This window comes from Acanthopagrus latus, chromosome 20 (assembly GCF_904848185.1).
Source record: "Acanthopagrus latus isolate v.2019 chromosome 20, fAcaLat1.1, whole genome shotgun sequence".
Taxonomy (NCBI): domain Eukaryota; kingdom Metazoa; phylum Chordata; class Actinopteri; order Spariformes; family Sparidae; genus Acanthopagrus; species Acanthopagrus latus.
In genome coordinates this window covers 1,058,118-1,079,006 of record NC_051058.1, presented here as the reverse complement: position 1 = coordinate 1,079,006, position 20,889 = coordinate 1,058,118, and the positions used below count along the sequence as shown (strand labels likewise).

Below are 20,889 nucleotides of genomic sequence, written 5' to 3'. Positions count from 1 at the left end.
TTCCCTGTCCTCTCCACACAGCGCGTCCTTGTCAGTGTTGTACAAAGTACTCATATGTACCTGTACAGTATGTATATAGCCTACTGTATGCTAAGGGTCACCTGACTATCATCCTGGCTGATCATTGGATTATTGTGATCAGGGATTCTTCATTCTTCAATACGGTGTGCATGCTCCACAACTGAGCTGTTGGAACAGTTATAGTCCCGGACAACATGCTGCATTTCTAGCAGCTAGACAGTAATTATAATTATTAAAGGAAAAGTTCACCCAAACATGAAAATTCTGATGTAATCACAGGTGAAACTTTGTAGTCCACAACACATTTCTAGAGTTTCATAACAAAACAGTAAAATAGCATCGTCCTCAATAACTGGAGCAGCTGGACGTGATTTAAAATGTAAAAAAAAACAACAACTTAAAATGACTAAGAAGAAGAAGAAGACACAGCTTATTGAGTATTTATATAATTTTATGATATATACATATAATCAGTGCTCTCTCTATGTGTAAAAAATGTATCCAGTATTTCACAAAAAAGTAGATTTTAGAGTAAACTTAAAAAGAGAGAGGGATACTGGTCAGGGGTCTGCAGCCAGATGCAGCGGCTTCCAGTGGGTTTGACATTTATTATAGGTTAGTTCTTTTATTTCATAAATGCACCAAAACATGGCATCATTGAAAGGGAAGTGCAACGTTTAACTACCTTATACCGTAAGAATAAGGAACCCACTGCAGAGTTGCTACATGATGTAAAATATAAATTAATGTTTATTTAGGCCTATTAATAATCTTGATAGTTTAGACATTAATATAATTCAGACTTTCTAGGCTGTGTTTTGTTCATTATAAGACACAAATATTTTGCGACTCCAGACAGATTTTACTGGCAAGGGATGGGCGCAACAATGGCCCTTTTGACTGTAAAGGTTGCTGACCCCTGGCCTAGGTGTTACATCATGCTGGGATTGACTGATATATCCAAGTCAATGTGTGGAGTTAATGTCATTACTGAGCACACCAACAACAGAGGTGGAGGATGAAGCAGTCACACAGCCTGAAGACGTTTATGACATGCCTGAGTTGAAGAATCACAACAGTTTAATTCATCAAAATACAAAAATAGCATTTTTACAAAAAAGACACCAAATATTGTGCAGCATGTAACATTTGTTGGCACATTATGAATTGAAGCTGTGCTCAGGTAGTGATAATCATTCTCCCAAAATAGATCGTCCTTAACTGACACTACTATGATCAAAAAGAAAGGTCTCATCTACACTTAAGTCATCTAAAACATTGTGACAATATCTTACCCTGCTTATAAAACCTTACAGAATCTGAACTGTCCAATCTTACTGACAGTAGAATATAGATCAGCAAGATCAAACACATCTGTCGGCAGGACGGCAGATGTTTCAATGCCATGTGATATCTGTGGTGAGAGTGTAGGACCTGTGATTTAAAGGAATTGTTTAAGATGTTGGAAAATGAGCTTTATAAAAGTGACATGTTCAGCTGGATATCAATCTCGTGTCTGTGTGTTACGTTAAATACAGAGCTGGAGTCAAGACATGTTTAGCCTAGCTTAGCATTAAGTAGAAGCAAGAGATAAAGGATACCACTGCTTTTTTTGCCAGACCCGCCCTACTCTGCCTTGTGTCTATTTTGTTTTTCCAACAATGAACCACACCTGAGCTTAATACCTCCGTCACATTTATAACAGGAGATGGTGAGAGAAAGGCACTGTGTTCAACTGGTAGGCACCTTCTTCAAAAGAAGAACTAAAAAAAAAAAAAAGATAGGAGAAATGTTTGTGGCTGAACAACAAGAGGGAGGGAGAACTGTGGGACCGGTGCACACTGGAGTGGCGTGTTTGGTTTGACTGTGTCTTTATAATTGGTAACTGTTGTTAGCTCGTGTTTCCAGCATTTAACTTCCCTTAAAACCACAAACAGTCATTTGCACATTTCTGTTGGTACACAGGATAAAACAAACATCACACAGGTCATACAGCTTCAGCTCTGATTCTACTGTGGACAGAGTCAGGCCAGCTGTGATGACCGGCTTCCACTCATTATGCTAAACTAGGCTCACCAGCTCCATATAAGCAGACACAAGATTCTCCTCATCTGCCGATCTCAAAAATGTTAAACAATTTCAGATCAGTTGACAATACCTTCACAAAGTCTTGTCTGTCGTTAACATGTCGCAACTTTCTTTCCTTCACCTATTCAAAAAAGGCATGATTGGGTATTTGATCCATTGGAATATAAAGTGAAAATCCCTTTTCTTAACCTTAAAATATACACAACTATCCACTGCTCCTCCTACATGTGCAAAACAGATAGTTCCTGTTAATTCAGGCTGTTGATTTTATACATCAAAAAGTTTTGGGATAGCTGTGGAAAACTGGAGGTGGAGGAAGACATTCTTCTTGCTGTAAGTTATTCCAAAGTGTAGTCCCTGTTTACTATAGTCTCTTTAAGGCCTGTGGGTAGTACTTGAGGAAGATCCTGCGGGCGATCTCATACGTGTCACCCTGAGGCTTGGTCGGGTATCTTCGGCTGTTGTAAGTGAATCCCTTTTCTATCTGGAAAACTGCCTGGTTGAAGGCGTCCTGCTTGAATGGTCGTCCGCTGTCCAGACATTCTACCAGGGTGTTAACAAAGAGGCCCCATCGCTGGCCGTAATAGTCCTCCATGAGGCCTCCCCACTCTTTGCTGGCGTAGTCCAGAATCTCACCACTGGGACCCCACAGAGTAAGCTGGTTTCTGGCGTTCATATCATAAAGCTGTGCCTCCTTCTCATCCAGGGCGAAGGATCGGGCCCGCTCCAGCCACGTCCCCAGCAGGAAGTTGCGGTCACTATTAAGCAAACGATTGAGCTCAGGCAAGAGGTCGTACAGCAGAACCCCACCTGCAGTCAGCAGCTCTGGCAGTTTTTGTTTGTGGAAGGCATCGGTGATATCCTGGTAGAAGGATGACGTTAGGACTTGTAGGACCTGCCGAGTCACATCCACGAGATCGTACCGGAAAGTCTCTTTGGACATGAGAGACGGAGCAGCCTCGATAATCAGTTTCCAGGCCTTGTACAGGTCAGCTGGGTCATACCACCTGTCAATATTCATGTGAAAGGAAGGCCGGCGCACCAGTGGGCTGTGGTTGTGGTTTCGGTAATGTGGCACCGTGCAGTTGTAAACGCTGGCAAACAGGAGCCTCCATGCAACCGTCAGATTCTCTTGTGTGCTGCCGTAGCGTCGCGCTGCATACAGCGACGCCCACTTGGACAAGTTGACCGGCTCCTTGCGCCAGGCCAGCTCGCTCATCAACTCGAACATCACAGGATTCTGCTCAATGCCCTCGGGTGTCATGCCTATGCCCACCAGAGTGGAGTTTGGGAAATGTAAGGCATTGAAAGGCCCTGAATTGATGCTCTCCACTGCGCCAAACAATCCACTGTTACCCCCAAAGTTCTGCAACATGCACCAGATGAAAGGCTGTCCATAGAAAGACTGGGTGTAGGAGAAAATTGGCTCCGTCTCAGCAAACAGATCCAGCACGATCATTCGTCCAAGGGGCACTCCATGTAGTAGGGCCTGAATCTGGGCTGGCTTCCAGAACCAGGCAGCACTGAAGAACAGCCAGCCTTGCATCAGCCAAATTGCCTGAGGGTCAACTGGGGGAAAAAAAAAATAAAAGAGATGAATGAGGAACAAGATGGGAACAGCTCTTGAACATGGTTGGAACCAACAGGGAGTTGGAGCAGTCTGTGTAAGAGAGTTGTACAACAGGTCATGCATCGGTCATCAAACTGGGGCAATTTATTGTACTTGTTGCCAAAAATATTAGCATTCAAATAGACACAGTCAGGTTTAAACCCCTTAGTGTGAACAGGATGATGGTCACTCACCTGCAGTCATTGTGGCAAAGACAGAGCGACTGACTGCAGACAGGTAGGCGGGGTCAGAGGAAGGTGGAATCATCTCATTGAAGGTGTCTGTGTTGTAGATGTGATCTGTACCAAACTGCTTCACCACCTGGGACAGATAGAGGGAGCCGATCTGGAGGAAAAGCGGGTCTCGAGGGTCTAAGATATAGGAGCATGAGAAGCTGCAGTTGAACTGAGCCCACGGCCCCAGTCTGGTTACATTGGCTTTAGGATACAACCTAAAATATAGAAATATAAAGAAACACATCAGTGGTTCAAAGGTTTGACTTCAATTCAGTCTGACTAACAGGTGGCATGGCATTTTGCTTTGTTGCAGCAAAGAGCAGCCTGAGACAGTAACAAGCAAGAGTCACCTGAGGATTCCTGGGGGAATGTTCCCAGAGAAGGCCGGCAGCACAGGAATCATACCGAAGGATCTCATTCGCTCTAAGATCTTAAACTGTGAAAAAACACAAGTCAATTCATAAACTAACATTTCAAATTTAGAGATGATTTGGTAACACTTCATTTCACACACACACACACACACACACACACACACACACACACACACACACACACACACACACACACACTTACACTGTGTGCATTGTATCGTTTCCTAAAAATGTAAAAAGTGTGACATTTATTATTATTTAAATTATATTGTGGAATTAAATTTGAACATGAGTTCATTCACTCCCAGCTTCAATGTTTAATACAACCACTTGGTGGTGCCAAAGATAGAAAGGCCCTGATGTTATACATAGTGACAACAGACTGTGATAATAAAGCATGAAGGTGTCAGTACCTGGAGAGAGAGCTGGTTCACATGCCAGGACTGGGGCAGAGGCCCACCGAACTTGAACATGTTCCCCATGCGGTTCCAGGCCAGAAACGCCGGGCCAGCGAAGAACTCCTCAATCTCTGACTGGTTTAACCCAAGAGCTCGGTAGACCTAAAGGCACACAACAAGTTAATATGCTGATGTTCACATGTTGCTCTGTGTATCAAGGTTAGATTCGTCTCAGAGAATGTCACTGCAAAGGTCAAAGCAGAGACGTTTCATAAGTTAATAACATCTTGTCCTCCGTCACCTGATATCTGTTCCCCTTTGGTTTTATCTTCTTCCTCTTACTACTCTGAGAATGACGCATGTATCTTATTGAACTTACTCTGGAAATACATCTGCTGATCACTTAATTGACTTTTCTGCCAATCACAATCACTTTAGAAGCACATTTTGGTGTTACATCTTTCCAGAAAATTAAAAAAAAGTTTAAATCCATCAAGAGCACTACACTGACGAGCTGTTTGTAACTATGTTCCTGTTTGTAAGGAATGCCATTACTTTCAGCCTATGTAGTTCCCTTGTACCTCTTGCCACAGGGCCTCTTGGCCAGTGAAAGCCAGCGGCAGGTTGATTCCATTGAGCGCCATCCAATCGATTTCTCTCTCCCATCTTGGCCAGTCCCACCACACAAAGGAGTAGCTGACAGTGCAGACGTTCTGGTAATACCGGAATCTACATACAATGACACACAAAAAAACTTCTATTAAAATGATAAAATTGTGTGTTCACACTCCAAAATAGAAAAAAAGATAAAACTAAAACTAAACTAAAAAAAGCAGCAGCGAAAGGTCACATTCATCGGTACATGAAGGTATTCTCCTTTTCATTTTGTTCCTGTGGCACCTGTTCCCTAAGGAGCTTCTCATGTTTCATCACAAGAACAAAGCGTTTCAGTCGCTGGCGACTGGGCTGGGCCTTAAAATAATATTGTGGCACCGGGTCAAATGCTAACTAAACATTTCATTTGGAACACTGGGGTACCTGGATCACCTGAAAAATCCCCCCTTCTGAGTGTGTATACAGTTACCTTTGAACAAATATTGACCTACATTTTCTGTAGATTACTGTTTTAGCCATCTTTCACATGTGCCATGACTGTGTTCAGTGCAGGTGTGAGACCGTGCTGTGTCCTGCTCCCACATTCCTCACATGCAAACGAGAAATTATGAGACTGACACATGTTTCTCCTCATTTTGAATTGGGCTATTGATTGTTTTTTTGTCATGGAAGATGCTGCAGTGCCTGCTCCAGAAAACCCACGACAGATAGAGTGAGCGATGACTCTAAACTTGTTTAAGGCTGAAACCTCAATTATCACATTGTCCCTTCATGTCAAATCCAATGTGCTGGAGCACACAGAAAAACAAACTGTCCAAATACTTAGGGATGCACTGTATGTACTGTGTGTTAAAACCAGATAGAGAGATCCAGTTACACCATGGTAATTTCACATACAATAAAAATCACAAACACAGCTAATGTCAGAGTACGTACAAAGAAATGATGCTTGAGATAAATCAAAGCAGCGATAAGTGGCTCAGAGTCGGAGCTGTCTGCACCTGGTAGCTGACTGAAGCCTCTGGCTACTGGCTGAGAGATGTGCCCCCACTAAGATATGGTCATGGGAAAACTAAACTGTGCCACTCTTGCCGCGGCTTTTTCAGTTTAGCTACTGTGAACATGACATAACTGGGGTGAGCTGATGCGGGGCTAATGCACTACAGATAATTGAAAGGAAGGGTCCTTTAAAGGGCCATGCCGCGGTGCGAGTGTCCATAGTGCTCGCAGTAAACAATGAAAAATAGTGTGTGACAACGCTTCATTTGTCATGCACCCATGCGTTTGGCTGTGCTGTGTTGCGGTGGAGGGGCCTGGGGTCGCATGCCCCCCCAAAATACTGCAATCATAGAATTCAAACACACAGACACACCGTGGCATCCTTGTTCCTAAACACTGATAGTGATATCATGAAAATGATGTGTCTCATTCGTCCTGCAGCATGGACATGTATTGTGTTCTCAGCTGCTGTTGAATCGTATTTACGATCAGCACTTGTGTAGCTCTCAGTCAGCGAGTGGTGGCTGCTCTACCTGCTGAGTTGGCACACATCTGATTTGCATCGGTATCAACCGGATTCGATGGGAAAACAACATTTTCATATGTGGTGCGAGTACAATTGCACTGTCAGTAATTTCCCCCGGCATACAGACACTCTGACCAAACAGAGGGAGAAGTATTCACCAATGCTGAAGCAGCACCCACACCGATTTGATAGGCCGAGGTGGAAATGGTTTGCTGGGGGGAACCAAAACCAAGTGTTTCCATTTAAGCCTTTACATTTTAAATTCCACCTTTTTCATTCGCTCTTTATTTACATTTGTAAATCATCATTTCACGTTTTTAAAGTGCTTTTTGAATATCCTGTTTCTTTAAATTCAATTATGGTGAGATTACGAGTGTGGTAAAATAATAAAATAAAAAATAAAATAAAATCTTTTAAATTCTTATGTCTGTTAATATCCTATTTTTATTTTAAAAAATATTTTTGGGTGAATTTAAACAAAACCTCAATGTAAAAACCCCATAGTGTCAACGTATTGTATAAAAATATCAAGTAACTGAGCTGCGACTCACACTCAACTACAAGGAATGTAAGTTGCAAGAAAGGCTCAATATCTTCTGCAGCACGAACACGAACATATAGTGCGCCATTGTTGTTATGAGACGTCGCAGGGTTCAGAGGTCAGAGGCAAGAGGTCGAGAGGTGGGGCGATGGCGTCATTGTTTTGGAAAGTACACGGATTCGCTGTCCACATGAAAATGGGATAGCTGCGTTTTCAGATTTCTCCACCCTGAGACCCGTTTTCAAAAAAGTGCGTTTTCAGGCGTTGCGTTTTCAGGATCTGTGTGGACGGTCGGTCAAAGCGATGCAATACGCGTGCGTTTTCACAAAAGAGCATTTTCGTGTGGACGGCCCCTATGAGCCAACTAATCAAACACCCATTTCTTTCAGGAGATATTTCAGGAAGGAGGAAAGATGTCCCACAGTCCAACCAAGAACTAAATCAGATCAGTTGTAAGAGAGAGAATATGACACCAATGCTTCAGTCAGTGGTCAGTGCAAACCTCCAGACTTTAAGCCTCCTCATGGATCATTACTGTCCATCACAAACACACATTTAAACAAAGACCTGTGTGAAGAAACTTGGGCAGAGCTCATTTTGTGTCAGCAGAAGAACAAGCTGTACAAGATTCCAGAGCTCATTCAACAACTGTAGAGGAAGACTGTTGGGTGTTGACTGAGTCTTAGCACTGTGTCACTTCTTCCTGCTTGTTGAGTTGAACTTTAAAAGCCTGTGTCATTGATTGTTCGCTACCAAGCCCAAGTAGAGATGAAGATAAGATGATTCCACATTACTGTCAAACATACTGTTTCACTGATTCTCTTAAAGTATCTTTCATCATATTCAGAAGAAATCCAACAGAGAACATTAGACACAGACACCTTCTCCAGGTTACACTCTATTTTTCAGATTCCATTCTTGCTATGGCTTCATGGCACCAACTTGACATCCGCGTATGAAGTGATGGACTAACTGCTGTGATCAGCTGTTTCCTGGTTTTAAAACTCCCTGGTTATGGGTCGCACAACAGTGCACGTCATCGACACCCCCGCCCATCTTACGCAATTGCCGGCACATTGACGGCTCGGTTTTAGATAGCAATGGAGGTGGAAAAAAGTGTACCCTCCGAGGTGGCAAACTGGCGAACCAAAAAAGACCCCCAATTTACCTACTTTTGTCTAAATCTACGGATGTAGCAGCAAAAAGGACGGCCAAATTGGCATTGCATAAAAAACATTGCATTTATTTTAATGTGTTTATTTTTTAACAAAATTGCCCTGCCATTTTTAACAGTGCACCTTCAAACTCACTTGAGAGAATGTGTCCCTTTTTGATAAAATGCTTTTGTTAACATAAATTTAGCATGTCAGATTGCTTGCTATTATAAAAACAGATCAGTCTCCATATTGGTATTGATAAAGTGCATAACTTAACACAAATACTAACATTAAATACTTTACTTTGCAAAAGGTGCCTTTTGTTTACAAACAAATATTTTATATTCCTGAAGATATGTAAACTGAATTAAACATCTGCATGCATTGCATAGTAAACATGACATGTTGGTAGATGTACAGGACACGAGGTGTGTGCTTGCTGTATTTTTTACACATTTTTGGCCAGGAAGACGAGCCTGTCTGCTTCCTCTGGCTTGAGACCCCGTTTTGGCTTTGTAGCACAAACCTGGGGTCGAACATTTTTAGCATGTGGATAAACCTCCTGCTTTTTCACTGTACATACTGGCACAGTATCTTTAGTGATATGCAACGTGACTGCAGCCGTAACAGCTGTCCACCGGGACCCTTTCTTCTCATATGGGACGCAACGACATAATGATTCCACTAATGTTGCCCGCTTTTTTAAGTGTGTTTGTGGGCTGCCGCGGTCTTGTGCATCTTGTAGTGAATAAGTGTCCCACTGTGATCCATGCATCTGTTTGAGATGCTGAAATAAATGTGTCGGTCCGCTGTTTTTACAGGCTTTGAACAAACTTTGCAGTGGGCTGCTCAAGGTCCGCTGCCACAAAACCAAGCCAGTGAAGAGACTTTTTAGGAACAAGCTCTTAGCTTTAATTAATCGAATTAATCACTTTTGCTGATTTATCGTCCAGCCCTATATAAACTATATATAAACCATGTGTAAACTCTATGTAGACTATATGTAAATTATGTAGACTATATATAAACTATATGTAAACTCTGAGTAGACTATATGTTAACTATAACTATATATAAACTATATGTAAACTATATGTAGACCAGGGGTCGCCAACCCATCAATCGCCATCAACCTGTTGATCTTTGAGACTTTCCCTGTAGATCCCGAAAATATTAGGAAAACTAAATACAATCACCTAATGCTTGATTAACGTTCGCAGATGTTTTGTGAGCACCTTCCTCTCTCTTGAATCACCAAAGAGAGAAGAGAAGCTGCCTCCCTAAACAATGCAAGGGCTACGTTGCTAGGTAGCAACCATCTAACATGGATGAGGCTCCACGAAAGAAGGCAAAACTATACCATTTTCATCCAGAATGGGTATAAAGTATATATGTATGTTATGCCACCACACTCAAGCGCTGAGTAAAAGAGGGAATCTGGAGCAGTACCATGACACCAACCACCCGAAATTCAAGGACCCCTCTCCACTAGAAAGTGCTATCCATGTTAAGAAAGTTGAGGACCTAAAATCGACGTAGCTCAGCTTTCGCTCTTCGTTAAACCTGCTGTTCAACATACGGCTGCTACAGATGCATCATATCGTGTAAGTTACCTTTTGGTCTCGATAATTTCCATTTGCAGGCTTGTTTGTTTTCCTCGTGTCTCTCACGTGAACCCTCTTGTCAGTCACTCTTTGTCTCTGTGTGGAGAGGCGGGGCCCCGCTCCTGACAAACACAGAGTGCAGCATGAGAGCCCTGTGAGGAGTAGCAAGCCAGAGGTAACGCTAGTTGACATTTGACGGAATAAAAACAAAGATGGGATTGGTTTCAAAGCCGAATGCGACAGCTGCAGTGTGGGAGCACTTCATATTCAAACCGAATGACCGTGGTGAACCACTTAACCTGGCGAGCCGGTATGTCGCATTTGTTGTAAAACAGTAGCAACTAAAAGTGGCAATACAACAAACATGCATCTGCACCTAAAGCGTAATCATCCGATGCAGTTTTCCCATCTGGGAAAAAAACTACAACTAAAGCTACAGAGGGGCCATCTCCATCTTCCCGACAGTCCACAATCACTGGGGCGTTTAGTCGAACAAACAAAATACAAACAGGACAGTGCAAAATTGGTGCACACTCACAGACAGTATAGTTCCCTACATCACTAAAGAGATGCAGCCCTTAAATACCGTCGAAAAGCCGACAAATGCTGCAAACATTTGACAGCCAGTACACATTACCTGGGAGAACATACATGTCACAAAAGCCAATTCCACAACTGTACAGTGGAAAGACAACATACTTAAGGGTTAGGGTTATTGTTTTTGGTTAAGTGTAATTCAAGTGCAATTTTTGCTAACAGAGACTGAGAGTCCTTTTAATTTATTGTTTCTGGTTGTTTTGTTTATTCATTTTAGATCACATGTGTCAAACTCATGGCCCGCGGGCCAAATGTGGCCCGCCACATCATTTTGTGGCCCGCAAGAGCTTAAAATGCCTGAGCGTCTAAAAATAAATAGGTCAAAAGAGTGCTTTGACCAAAAACTACATTTCCCCCAATGCCTGTCGACTACAATACCCGCGAAGTGACCTCTCAGCGCCACTACACGGCAGTGTTTCCACATCAATACCGATGATTGAAATTGATAAATAAATTATCCCAAAAATGTCCAAGAAGAGAAAAGTTGATGCAGACGGAAGACTATTTCAGGAACGATGGGAAGGTGAATACTTGTTTGTGCTTCAAGAAGAAAGACCAGTGTGTCTTTTGTGTTACCAGGCGGTGTCGGTTGTCAAAGAGTACAATCTACGTCGGCATTTTGACACTAAACACGGAGCTAAGTACGGCAAAGCTAGCCTTCAAGAAAAGCAAGAAATCGCCCAAGAATTAAAAAGCAAACTGCGGTTGCAGCAGAGTCTGTTCACGAAATCCACAGCCCAAAAAAATGCGATAGTGAAAGCTAGCTTTATTGTGGCTGAAGAAATTGCCAAAGCTTCCAAGTCTTTTTCGGAGGGAGCGTTTTTGAAGCAGTGCATGCTGAAGGTCTGTGAGCAGGTGTGTCCCGACCAGTTACAGACATTTAAAAATGTCAGTTTATCAAGAAACACCATCGCGGACCGAGTTAAGGAACTAGCAGAATATCTTGCAACACAGCTGGCGGAGGAGACACGCAGTTACACTGCTTTTTCATTAGCTGTTGATGAAAGCGCAGATAACACGGATACAGTGCAGTTATCAATTTTTATTAGAGGCGTGAAGTCGGATCTCTCCATCACTGAGGAGCTGCTGGATGTAGCTGCAATGCATGGGACCACAACGGGACAGGACATTTTTGATGCGGTGGAGAAGTCTGTAAGTAAAAATACATTGCCCTGGGAAAACTTGGCGGGATTAACTACAGACGGTGCACCGGCAATGTGTGGAGGAAAAGTGGGCTTGGTTGGACTAATGAAAAGCAAAATGCAAAAAATTAACTGTCACACGCCTCTGATAACGTATCACTGCATTATCCATCAAGAAGCTTTGTGTGGGAAGGTGCTGGGGATGGATGACATAATGACCACAGTTACGAAAGCGGTGAACTTCATTCGGGCGCGAGGCCTGAATCACCGTCAGTTCCAGCTTTTTTTGCAAGAGATGGGCTCGGAGCACGGGGATGTGCCGTACCATACAGAAGTGCGGTGGCTGAGTAGGAGCAAAGTCTTGAAGCGATTTTTTGAGCTCAGGGAGGACATTGCTATTTTTACGCAGAGTAAAGGAAAGCCCTTGTCTGAACTGTCGGATCCAAAGTGGCTGTGTGACTTTGCCGTGTTGTGTGACATAACCGAGCATCTCGCTCAACTGAATCTGAAGCTGCAGGGTCGCAAACAAGTCATCACGCAGATGTCCGACACGATCACGGCTTTCCAGCGTAAACTGGATCTATGGATGTGTCAAGTGAAACAGGATAATCTTGCCCACTTTCCTGTGTGTCAAAGTATGTCTGCCTCATATCCCGAGACTTTTTCATGTGCTCAGTTGGCTACCAAACTGAGCCAGTTACAAACTGAGTTTGATCGGCGCTTCTCTGACTTCAGAGCACAGCAGTCTGGCTTTGACATCTTTGCCAATCCTTTCACCACCGACGTCTACACTGCACCCCAACACCTTCAGATGGAGTTAATTGAGCTTCAAAGTGACAGTGGCCTGAGATCGAAGTTTCAGGATGCTCCAATCCAGGACTTTTACCGTCTTCTGCCCCCTGATTTGATGCCACAGCTTCGACTTCATGCTGCCCGTGTTTTGTCCATGTTTGGGAGCACCTATCTGTGCAAACAGATGTTTTCCATAATGAATCTGAACAAAAACAAGCACAGATCACGCCTTACTGATGAAAACCTCCAAGCTGTTCTGCGGATTGCCTCAGCACAGGACTTAAAACCAGATATTGACACACTGGTAACGGGAAAACGGTCTCAGACATCTTTTTAAAAAAACCTCATTAGAATAAGATTAAATGTAATTCAACCAAGAAGAAGAATCGTTCAACTCTGTGTGTAATATAATAATTATGCTTGCATTTTGTTTTGTGTTTATTATTTTCAGAACATGATCAAAGGATGGTAGAGAGGGGATCCACTTGTGTTCAAGGACAGGCAGCATCTCCTCTTCAGAAACTTAAAAACTTGACCAATATAGTTGTGAACTGAGTCAATCTTTATTTTGTTATATTTAGTTTATGATATATGTGTGTAGCTACATTTTTTCAATGCAACTGCAGTGTTTGTGACTTGAATAAGTAATAAATTCAGAGTTATTTAACATTAAGGAGTAGTTACATTTATTTAACATACCATTCAATTACATATAGTTACATTTATAAGTTACATCAGGCCCTTTGAGGACAGCCATTACGCTGATGTGGCCCTCGATGAAAATGAGTTTGACACCCCTGTTTTAGATATTTAGAATGTCTCCTTCGCATTCCAATTCCAATGTTAAATATTATTTAGAAAGAAAAGCTTTTTGATCTTTGAAAAGTGTGTACTTGCATTATTATGCCATTATCATTATATTAGCTGAAAAATGGTCTGAAAACGACAATATCATCATTTATCGCCATAATTTCTGGGACAATTTATCATCCAGCAAAATTTGTTATTGTGACAGGCCTACAGCTAAGCTCACTGTGTGTCAAAATAGATTTCCAGGATTCTACAACGAAGGACTTTCTCACTCTTTTGCTCTTTAAGGACAGAGTAAGAGGTGAGGATATTTTCAACAAGTTCAAAGAATATGTCCTTGAAACTGACGTTCCCATTCATAAACTGGTAGCGATCACTACTGATGGGGCACTGGTTTTATTGCTCCGTGCCGCAATGATCCTGCTTTCCCAGACTTTGAGTTATCACTGCATAATTCATCAGCAGGCCTTGGTGGGAAAAGTCGTGGACTTCTCTCACGTCATGACATTGGTGGTCAAATCGATCAACTCGACTCGAGCTAAAGCTCTTCACCACCACTTATTCAAGTTGTTAATGGATGAGCTTGATGCTGCTTTTGGAGACCTAATTCTCCATGCTGATATTTGCTGGCTGCGTCGCGGCAAAGTGCTACAGCGATTTGTTGACTTGCTGCAAGACTTTTCTGTCAATGAGGAATGAGGAGCACAAAGAATTGTCTGATGATGCATAGCTCCTTGACCTGGGATTTTTGATAGATTTAACAGCAAAACTCAATGCACTCAACACTGAAATCCAGGGAAAAAACAGACACCTATCCCATATGATAAGTGCTTCAAGGCCAAGCTCTGTGTTTAGACTGCACATCGGAACACCAGGAAGCGAACACATTTACCTAACCTGGACAAAGGTTCAGCTGGCGTTTTGGTGAGTCAGGTGTCATGGTGCGTGCTGCATTTGTCTCAAACCCATTCCAGCCCACTGATATACAGCAGGGAGCAGCCAAATTTCAAGTGTTTGCTTTGCAAAGTGGTGTTGACATGGAGATCATTGATTTGCAAAATGACATAGAACTAAAAGGCAGGTCAAGGGACAGTGACTTTTGTGGACTTGTAAGCAGAGACAAGTTTCCCCTCCTCACTACATGCACACTGAAAGTGAGTGCCTACTTTGGATCCACGTACCTCTGTGAAATGGCATTTTCACAGATGGAAATAATCAAATCCACAGACTGCCTCAGACTGGCTGTCTGCATCTCCGAGCCAAACTACAAAGAACTCACAGACAGTATACAATCACAACCCTCACACTGACTTGAGTCAACATAACTGCAAAATCTTTGCCTGTCGGCAGTGTAAAAGTGTGGTACTGCTAGTGCTGGGCGGTATACCGGTTCACATCGAATACCAGTGCATATTCTCGTTATGATATAGATTTTTAATATACCGCCATACCAGTGTATTTGATTACACAATGTTCAGTGCCGTGCAACACTGTTTCAGACTGGACCCTTTTCAATGTTGCGCTTCTAAACTGGCATGGTGCGACTGCGAGGCATGGTGAGGGTAAGCAGTAGTGCTCTGGTGTTACGTTACGGTGAAGATGGCTCGAATAGACATTGCAGATTATGACTTCATCCGCAGATGTCAAGTTAAGCAGCTGGAAAGCCGCTGAGATCCGGGAGATGCTAGCTTCTCCTTGGTCTCTGTAGCTGTCAGCTTGGCAAGCTACTAACAGTCGCTACTTTCAAATTAAAAGCCCCCCACTAGGAACCCAGTTCTAAACTCCAATGGGGTGCAATGTAAAGCTCTTATTTTGAAGACAAATTCGACTTGCTTCCTGTTAGCTCTCTGTTGCTTGAGGCAGCTAACGTGAGGCGCTCTGCTGCACGCTTCCTTTAATATCAGGGGTTTAACATCGGTGTCTGTTTGACTGAGGAGGTGACGGGTCTATAATTAAGTAAATCTGTCAAGTGTTGCCACATTTCTTCCGATACATATGTTGTATGTCATTGTTCATGCCCAACTTTGTGCTTCACGTCACATCACATGTTTACACCTACCCCAGTGGTGGCTTTTTGGGAAAGAAGGAATATTAAACCTCCCTTTTAGATGGGCGGCAGAGTGCAGCCGTGAAACGGTTTAACCGTTTAAAAATACCGTGATATAAATTTTTGGTCAGCCCAGCACTAGGTACTGCATAAGATGGGTCTTAACAGCATTTCATTTCATTTAGTGTAGTAACTTATATGAAGCAAGTTCATAAGCTTCATAGTTAACTCCTGTTAAAAAAAAAAAGTTGATTTTTTCCCTCTATGAACAAAATAATCTAATGTGCATAATTTTGTTATGTAAATATGTAGATTTATTCTTTGTGTTGGTATGAATCTCTTCATTACAAAATGTGTGGATTTCTTCTCTAATGTGAACAAAAGTATGAACAAAAGTAAATGTAGTAACTTAAATGAAGCATGTCCACAAGCTTCACAGTTAACTCTTACCAATGGCACTTCATATGATTAGCTGATTGCAAAATGTGTTGATTTGTTTTTTCAATGAATATAATTCTGTAATGTAAATATAGGCCACATGCCTTTATTCTTTGTGTTGTGAATTTAATGCAACTTAAAAGTGATGGTGTGATGTTCACTTCTTAAAGCAAATGACAAGACTTTTTTTTTAAATATGGAATTAATATGCCAGAGTTTGCCTAAATAAAAGGCTTTGATTTCAAAGTATTTGGCCTTTTTTCCTCGTAATGCGTTAATAGGTAGATCGTTCCTTTGTTAAGGACCGAGGTCAGGGATCTTGGCCTCAAAAAGGTTGGTGACCATTGATGTAGACTCTTTGTAGACTATATGATAACTCTATGTAAACTATATGTGAACTCTGTGTAGACTCTATGAAAATCATATGCAAACTCTATGAATACTAGATGTAAACTATGTAGACAGTAGTTGTATGAGGTGTTATGCACAAAGCAGGTGTTAGTTTGGTAGTAACCGCTTCGGTTCGTGTGCAACATCACAGCTCTCGCTGGAGCCCTGATCCAGTCGGGGTCGAGAGAAGAGGACACGAACTCGAGGTCTCAGCCTCCTCGTGGATCGTTACCGTCCATCACTAACACACATTTAAACAAAGACCTGTGTGAAGAAGCTTGGGCAGAGATCATTTTATGTCAGCACAAGAACAAGTTGTACAAGATTCCAGAGCTCGTTCTACAAGAGGAAGACTGTTGGGTGTTGACTAAGTCTTGGCACTGTTGTCACTTCTTCCTGCTTGTTGAGTTGAACTTTAAATGCCTGTGTCATTGATTGTTCGCTACCAAGCCCAAGTAGAGATGAAGATAAGATGATTCCACATTACTGTCAAACATACCGTTGCCGGCTTTATCGGAAAAGATAAACAAAACTCACTTCTCCAGCTGCAGGCTCATTGTGGGGAAGCCCTGTGAGTCGATTACCGAGTGCAGTAGAGTTCCGTAGCTCAGTGAATATCATTACTGTGGGACTCTACTGCACTCTGTAATCGACTTGCAGGGCTTCCCCACAACAAGGAGGCTTCTCAGGTGGTGAGTTTTGTTTATCTTTTCCGACAAAGCCGGCAACGATATCAAATGTTTTATGCCTCGAAATATGTGCTGGGACCCTATTTGTAATGTTGCTTAGGTTTGGTACTGTTCTGAGCATTATTTGTGGCTTTTTGATGGCCATTTATACTTGGATCCATTTACTGCAGTGTATTGTTGTTGTGCGGTCGTTTCTGAGGATGCTAAAACTACGTAAGCTAGCGGTCCGCAAACTTTATCTCTCGAGGGGGGGTCGTACACGGTGTCAAGGTGTGTTAGAACATGAATTAAACTTACACTGGAATATCCCTTTAAACCATGTCCACCACGGATCTCCATCAAACTTGGATGGAGGATGGGTCTCATCCCAGAGAAGACCCCATAACTTTTAGTGTTGATACAGAAAAAGTGATGGATCCAGGAATCTTTTCTCACTTTCTTTAACGTGTTAAAATAGGCCGTTTATCAAGATTATAGTTCTTTTCTCAGGGAATAATGCATGGATATTGATGAAAATACTCTGCTTCGGTCGGCTGGTATCTAGGAGTGATTACAGTTTGACATAGATTCTAATAAATATCTGGATCTAGCAGATTTAAATATGTTTTCATAGACAGATTTTCTTTTTGCAGCTACTATACGGGAACAATTTGGATACTGGAGTATGCCTGGTTAAATGAAAGGAGGCTATTGGGCCTTGGCGGAGCTAAATGTCCAACTGAGTGCCACTGTAGTTTTCACTATATGTATACAGTTGATCTACTAGACTGTATGCAGACTCTATGTACACTCTATGCAGACTCTATGTACACTCTTTGTAGTCTATGTAGACTACATGCGAGGTGTAGGTTAACTATGTTGACTCTATGTAGTCTATGTAAACTATATGTTGACTCTATGTAGACTATATGTAAACTATATGTTGACAATGTGGTCTATGTAAACTATATGTTGACTCTATGTAGTCTATGTAGACTATATGTAAACTATATGTTGACTATGTAGACTATGTAAACTATATGTTGACTATGTAGTCTATGTAAACTATATGTTGACTCTATGTAGTCTATATGTAAACTATATGTTGACTATGTAGTCTATGTAAACTATATATTGACTCTATGTAGTCTATGTAGACTATATGTAAACTACACGTTGACAATGTGGTCTATGTAAACTATATGTTGACTCTATGTAGTCTATGTAGACTATATGTAAACTATATGTTGACTATGTAGTCTATGTAAACTATATGTTGACTCTATGTAGTCTATATGTAAACTATATGTTGACTATGTAGTCTATGTAAACTATATGTTGACTCTATGTAGTCTATGTAGACTATATGTAAACTACACGTTGACAATGTGGTCTATGTAAACTATATGTTGACTCTATGTAGTCTATGTAGACTATATGTAAACTATATGTTGACTATGTAAACTATATGTTGACTATGTAGTCTATGTAAACTATATGTTGACTCTATGTAGTCTATATGTAAACTATATGTTGACTATGTAGTCTATGTAAACTATATGTTGACTCTATGTAGTCTATGTAGACTATATGTAAACTACATGTTGACAATGTGGTCTATGTAAACTATATGTTGACTCTATGTAGTCTATGTAGACTATATGTAAACTATATGTTGACTATGTAGACTATGTAAACTATATGTTGACTATGTAGTCTATGTAGACTATATGTTGACAATGTGGTCAATGTAAACTATATGTTGACTATGTAGTCTATGTAAACTATATGTTGACTCTGTGTAGTCTATGTAGACTGTAAACTATATGATGACACTATGTAGTCTATGTAAACTATATGTTGACTCTATGTAGTCTGTGTGGAGTATGTAAACTATATGTTGACTAGAGTCTATGTAAACTATATGTTGACTATGTAGTCCGTATATGCAAAGTATATGTAAACTTTATGGAGACTCTTTGTAGATTCTATGTAGACTACGTTAACTCTGTGTAGACTCTATGTGAACAGTATTTGTATGAGGTGTTACGCGCAAAGCAGGTGTTAGTTCGGTAGTAACAAGTTCGCTTCGTGTGCGTCATGAATCACAGTTCTCGCTGGAGCCCTGATCCGGTCGGGGTCGAGAGAAGACGACACGAACTCGAGGTGAAGATTTCAAACCAAGCTCCGGTACTGTGTGTCCGCAGGACGGAGCTGCGGACACACAGTACCGGACCCTGTTGGCACTGACCTGTGCGGCGTGTTGATGCGCAGGACGCCCGTGAGCCTCGGCAGAGGACGGGGCAGGTCCAGCTGGTCACCGGACCAGGAAACATGGCAGTTGCAGAAGTACTTCAGATAGTTGTAGATGCCAGAGGCCACGGCCACCCCGCTGCTGCCTGTGGCCACCACCTTCTGGTTCTTGGTGTACCGGAGCTCACACAGGTCCAGGCTGTCGTTGGAGAGGCTCTTGTTGACCGACACGATGAACTCCGTGGATCTGTTCCCGATCAGTCGCTTGAGCAGCCCAACCACGGCTCGCCCCTGAGCCTTGTTGCTGGCTTTCGGTTTGAGGTGGTCCAGAGTTGCAAACTGACAGCAGGCACATACAAAAAGACCAAACACGACGACCAGAACCAGGCTGCGGCTGTTTCTGGGTGGCATTTTGATGCTCAGTCAGTGGTGGGTCGGTTTCCCACCGGTGCTCAGGTTTAAAAACAACTTGATTTCTTCATTTGCTGAAAAACCAGGAAGTGCGCACTGAGAAGGGCCGCTGTCCAATCAGAGAAGGAGTTGCTGCCGCGATTCTAAGCCACAGCCTATCAGAGGAGGCAGGTTCTGAAAAAGCGTTGGTACGAGAACCTGATATTCACGTGACCACTGTGTCATGTGATGATAGTATTACAGAGGTGACCTGATTCTGTAGGCATCATGTGATCAAGGAGCAGACAGTGAACACTCACTGAGCCTACATGCATGGATGTGCTGCCCAGTGAGCACAAAACAGATTTCTGAAAGAAAATCAGGGACAGATCCAGTTCAGTGGTCAGTACATCATCAAAATACGAAGTATAACTCTATAAAACAGAGCGGATCCAGAACTGACGCACTGGTGTGTAGGCACCAGTGCGTCAGTGCATCCTGTATTTGGCCCCCAGACACAGTATAGTACACACTGAACATATCAAACAGGTTGCTGAAACAACCGGACTTTTAATAAGAGGGGCAACCCTAACGATCATGATCAGATACAGTGCTCTACAGGAGCATATATTTGCATTGAAAACAAGTAGGAGGACATCATGAAACAAAACATTAAAACAAGTTAAGAGATAAGCTAAAAATGTGAGTAGTGTGAGTTGGAGCAGACCTACAGTTTCCAGGGAATTTGTTCCTGATATGTGGATCATGATAATTTAATGCTGCTTCTCCATGTTTAGTTCTGACTCCAGGGACTGATAGCAGACCTGTACCCGATGCCCTCAGAGGTCTGGAGGGATCAGAACGTAGCAGCAGATCAGAGGCAGTTTTCTTGAAGCCCTGTTGCTTCTTGAAAGTGGAATGAAATGTAACCTAGGGTGTTTTTGTGAATGTGCCCAAGTCAAACATTTGTTTATAAGCATAATTGCGACGAAAACGCCACTTTTAAGATTGACAGTTTTCAGGTCAAAGTCATTTTCAGTGGAGTACTATGGGCAAATACCATGTTAGCATCAACATTATTAACTATTTTTAAAACATTAAGAAGGCTCGACACAACATGAAACTTTGCTCGTGGTATCACCAGGGTCTCTACACATGAACATGAGCGCTGAGAACATTGTTGTGTCGATCTCT

At 42.1% G+C, this 20,889-nt stretch overlaps 1 protein-coding gene across 2 annotated transcripts; it reads right to left on the bottom strand.

Annotated features, from left to right (window-relative positions):
• Positions 1-455: 455 nt before the first annotated feature.
• On the bottom strand, positions 456-19,818 carry naglu (N-acetylglucosaminidase, alpha). Of its 2 annotated transcripts, none has more exons than XM_037081095.1 (6): positions 19,304-19,818; positions 5,308-5,455; positions 4,742-4,888; positions 4,305-4,390; positions 3,913-4,169; positions 456-3,678 (listed from the first exon to the last, which is right to left on the bottom strand). In XM_037081095.1, the coding sequence occupies exons 1-6, from the start codon at positions 19,714-19,716 to the stop codon at positions 2,474-2,476; spliced, it is 2,256 nt and encodes a 751-aa protein (XP_036936990.1). In that variant the 5' UTR covers positions 19,717-19,818; the 3' UTR covers positions 456-2,473. The 2 variants fall into 2 exon arrangements, with proteins under 2 accessions (XP_036936990.1, XP_036936991.1); XM_037081096.1 differs by lacking the exon at positions 19,304-19,818 and adding an exon at positions 10,178-10,313.
• Positions 19,819-20,889: the final 1,071 nt, after the last annotated feature.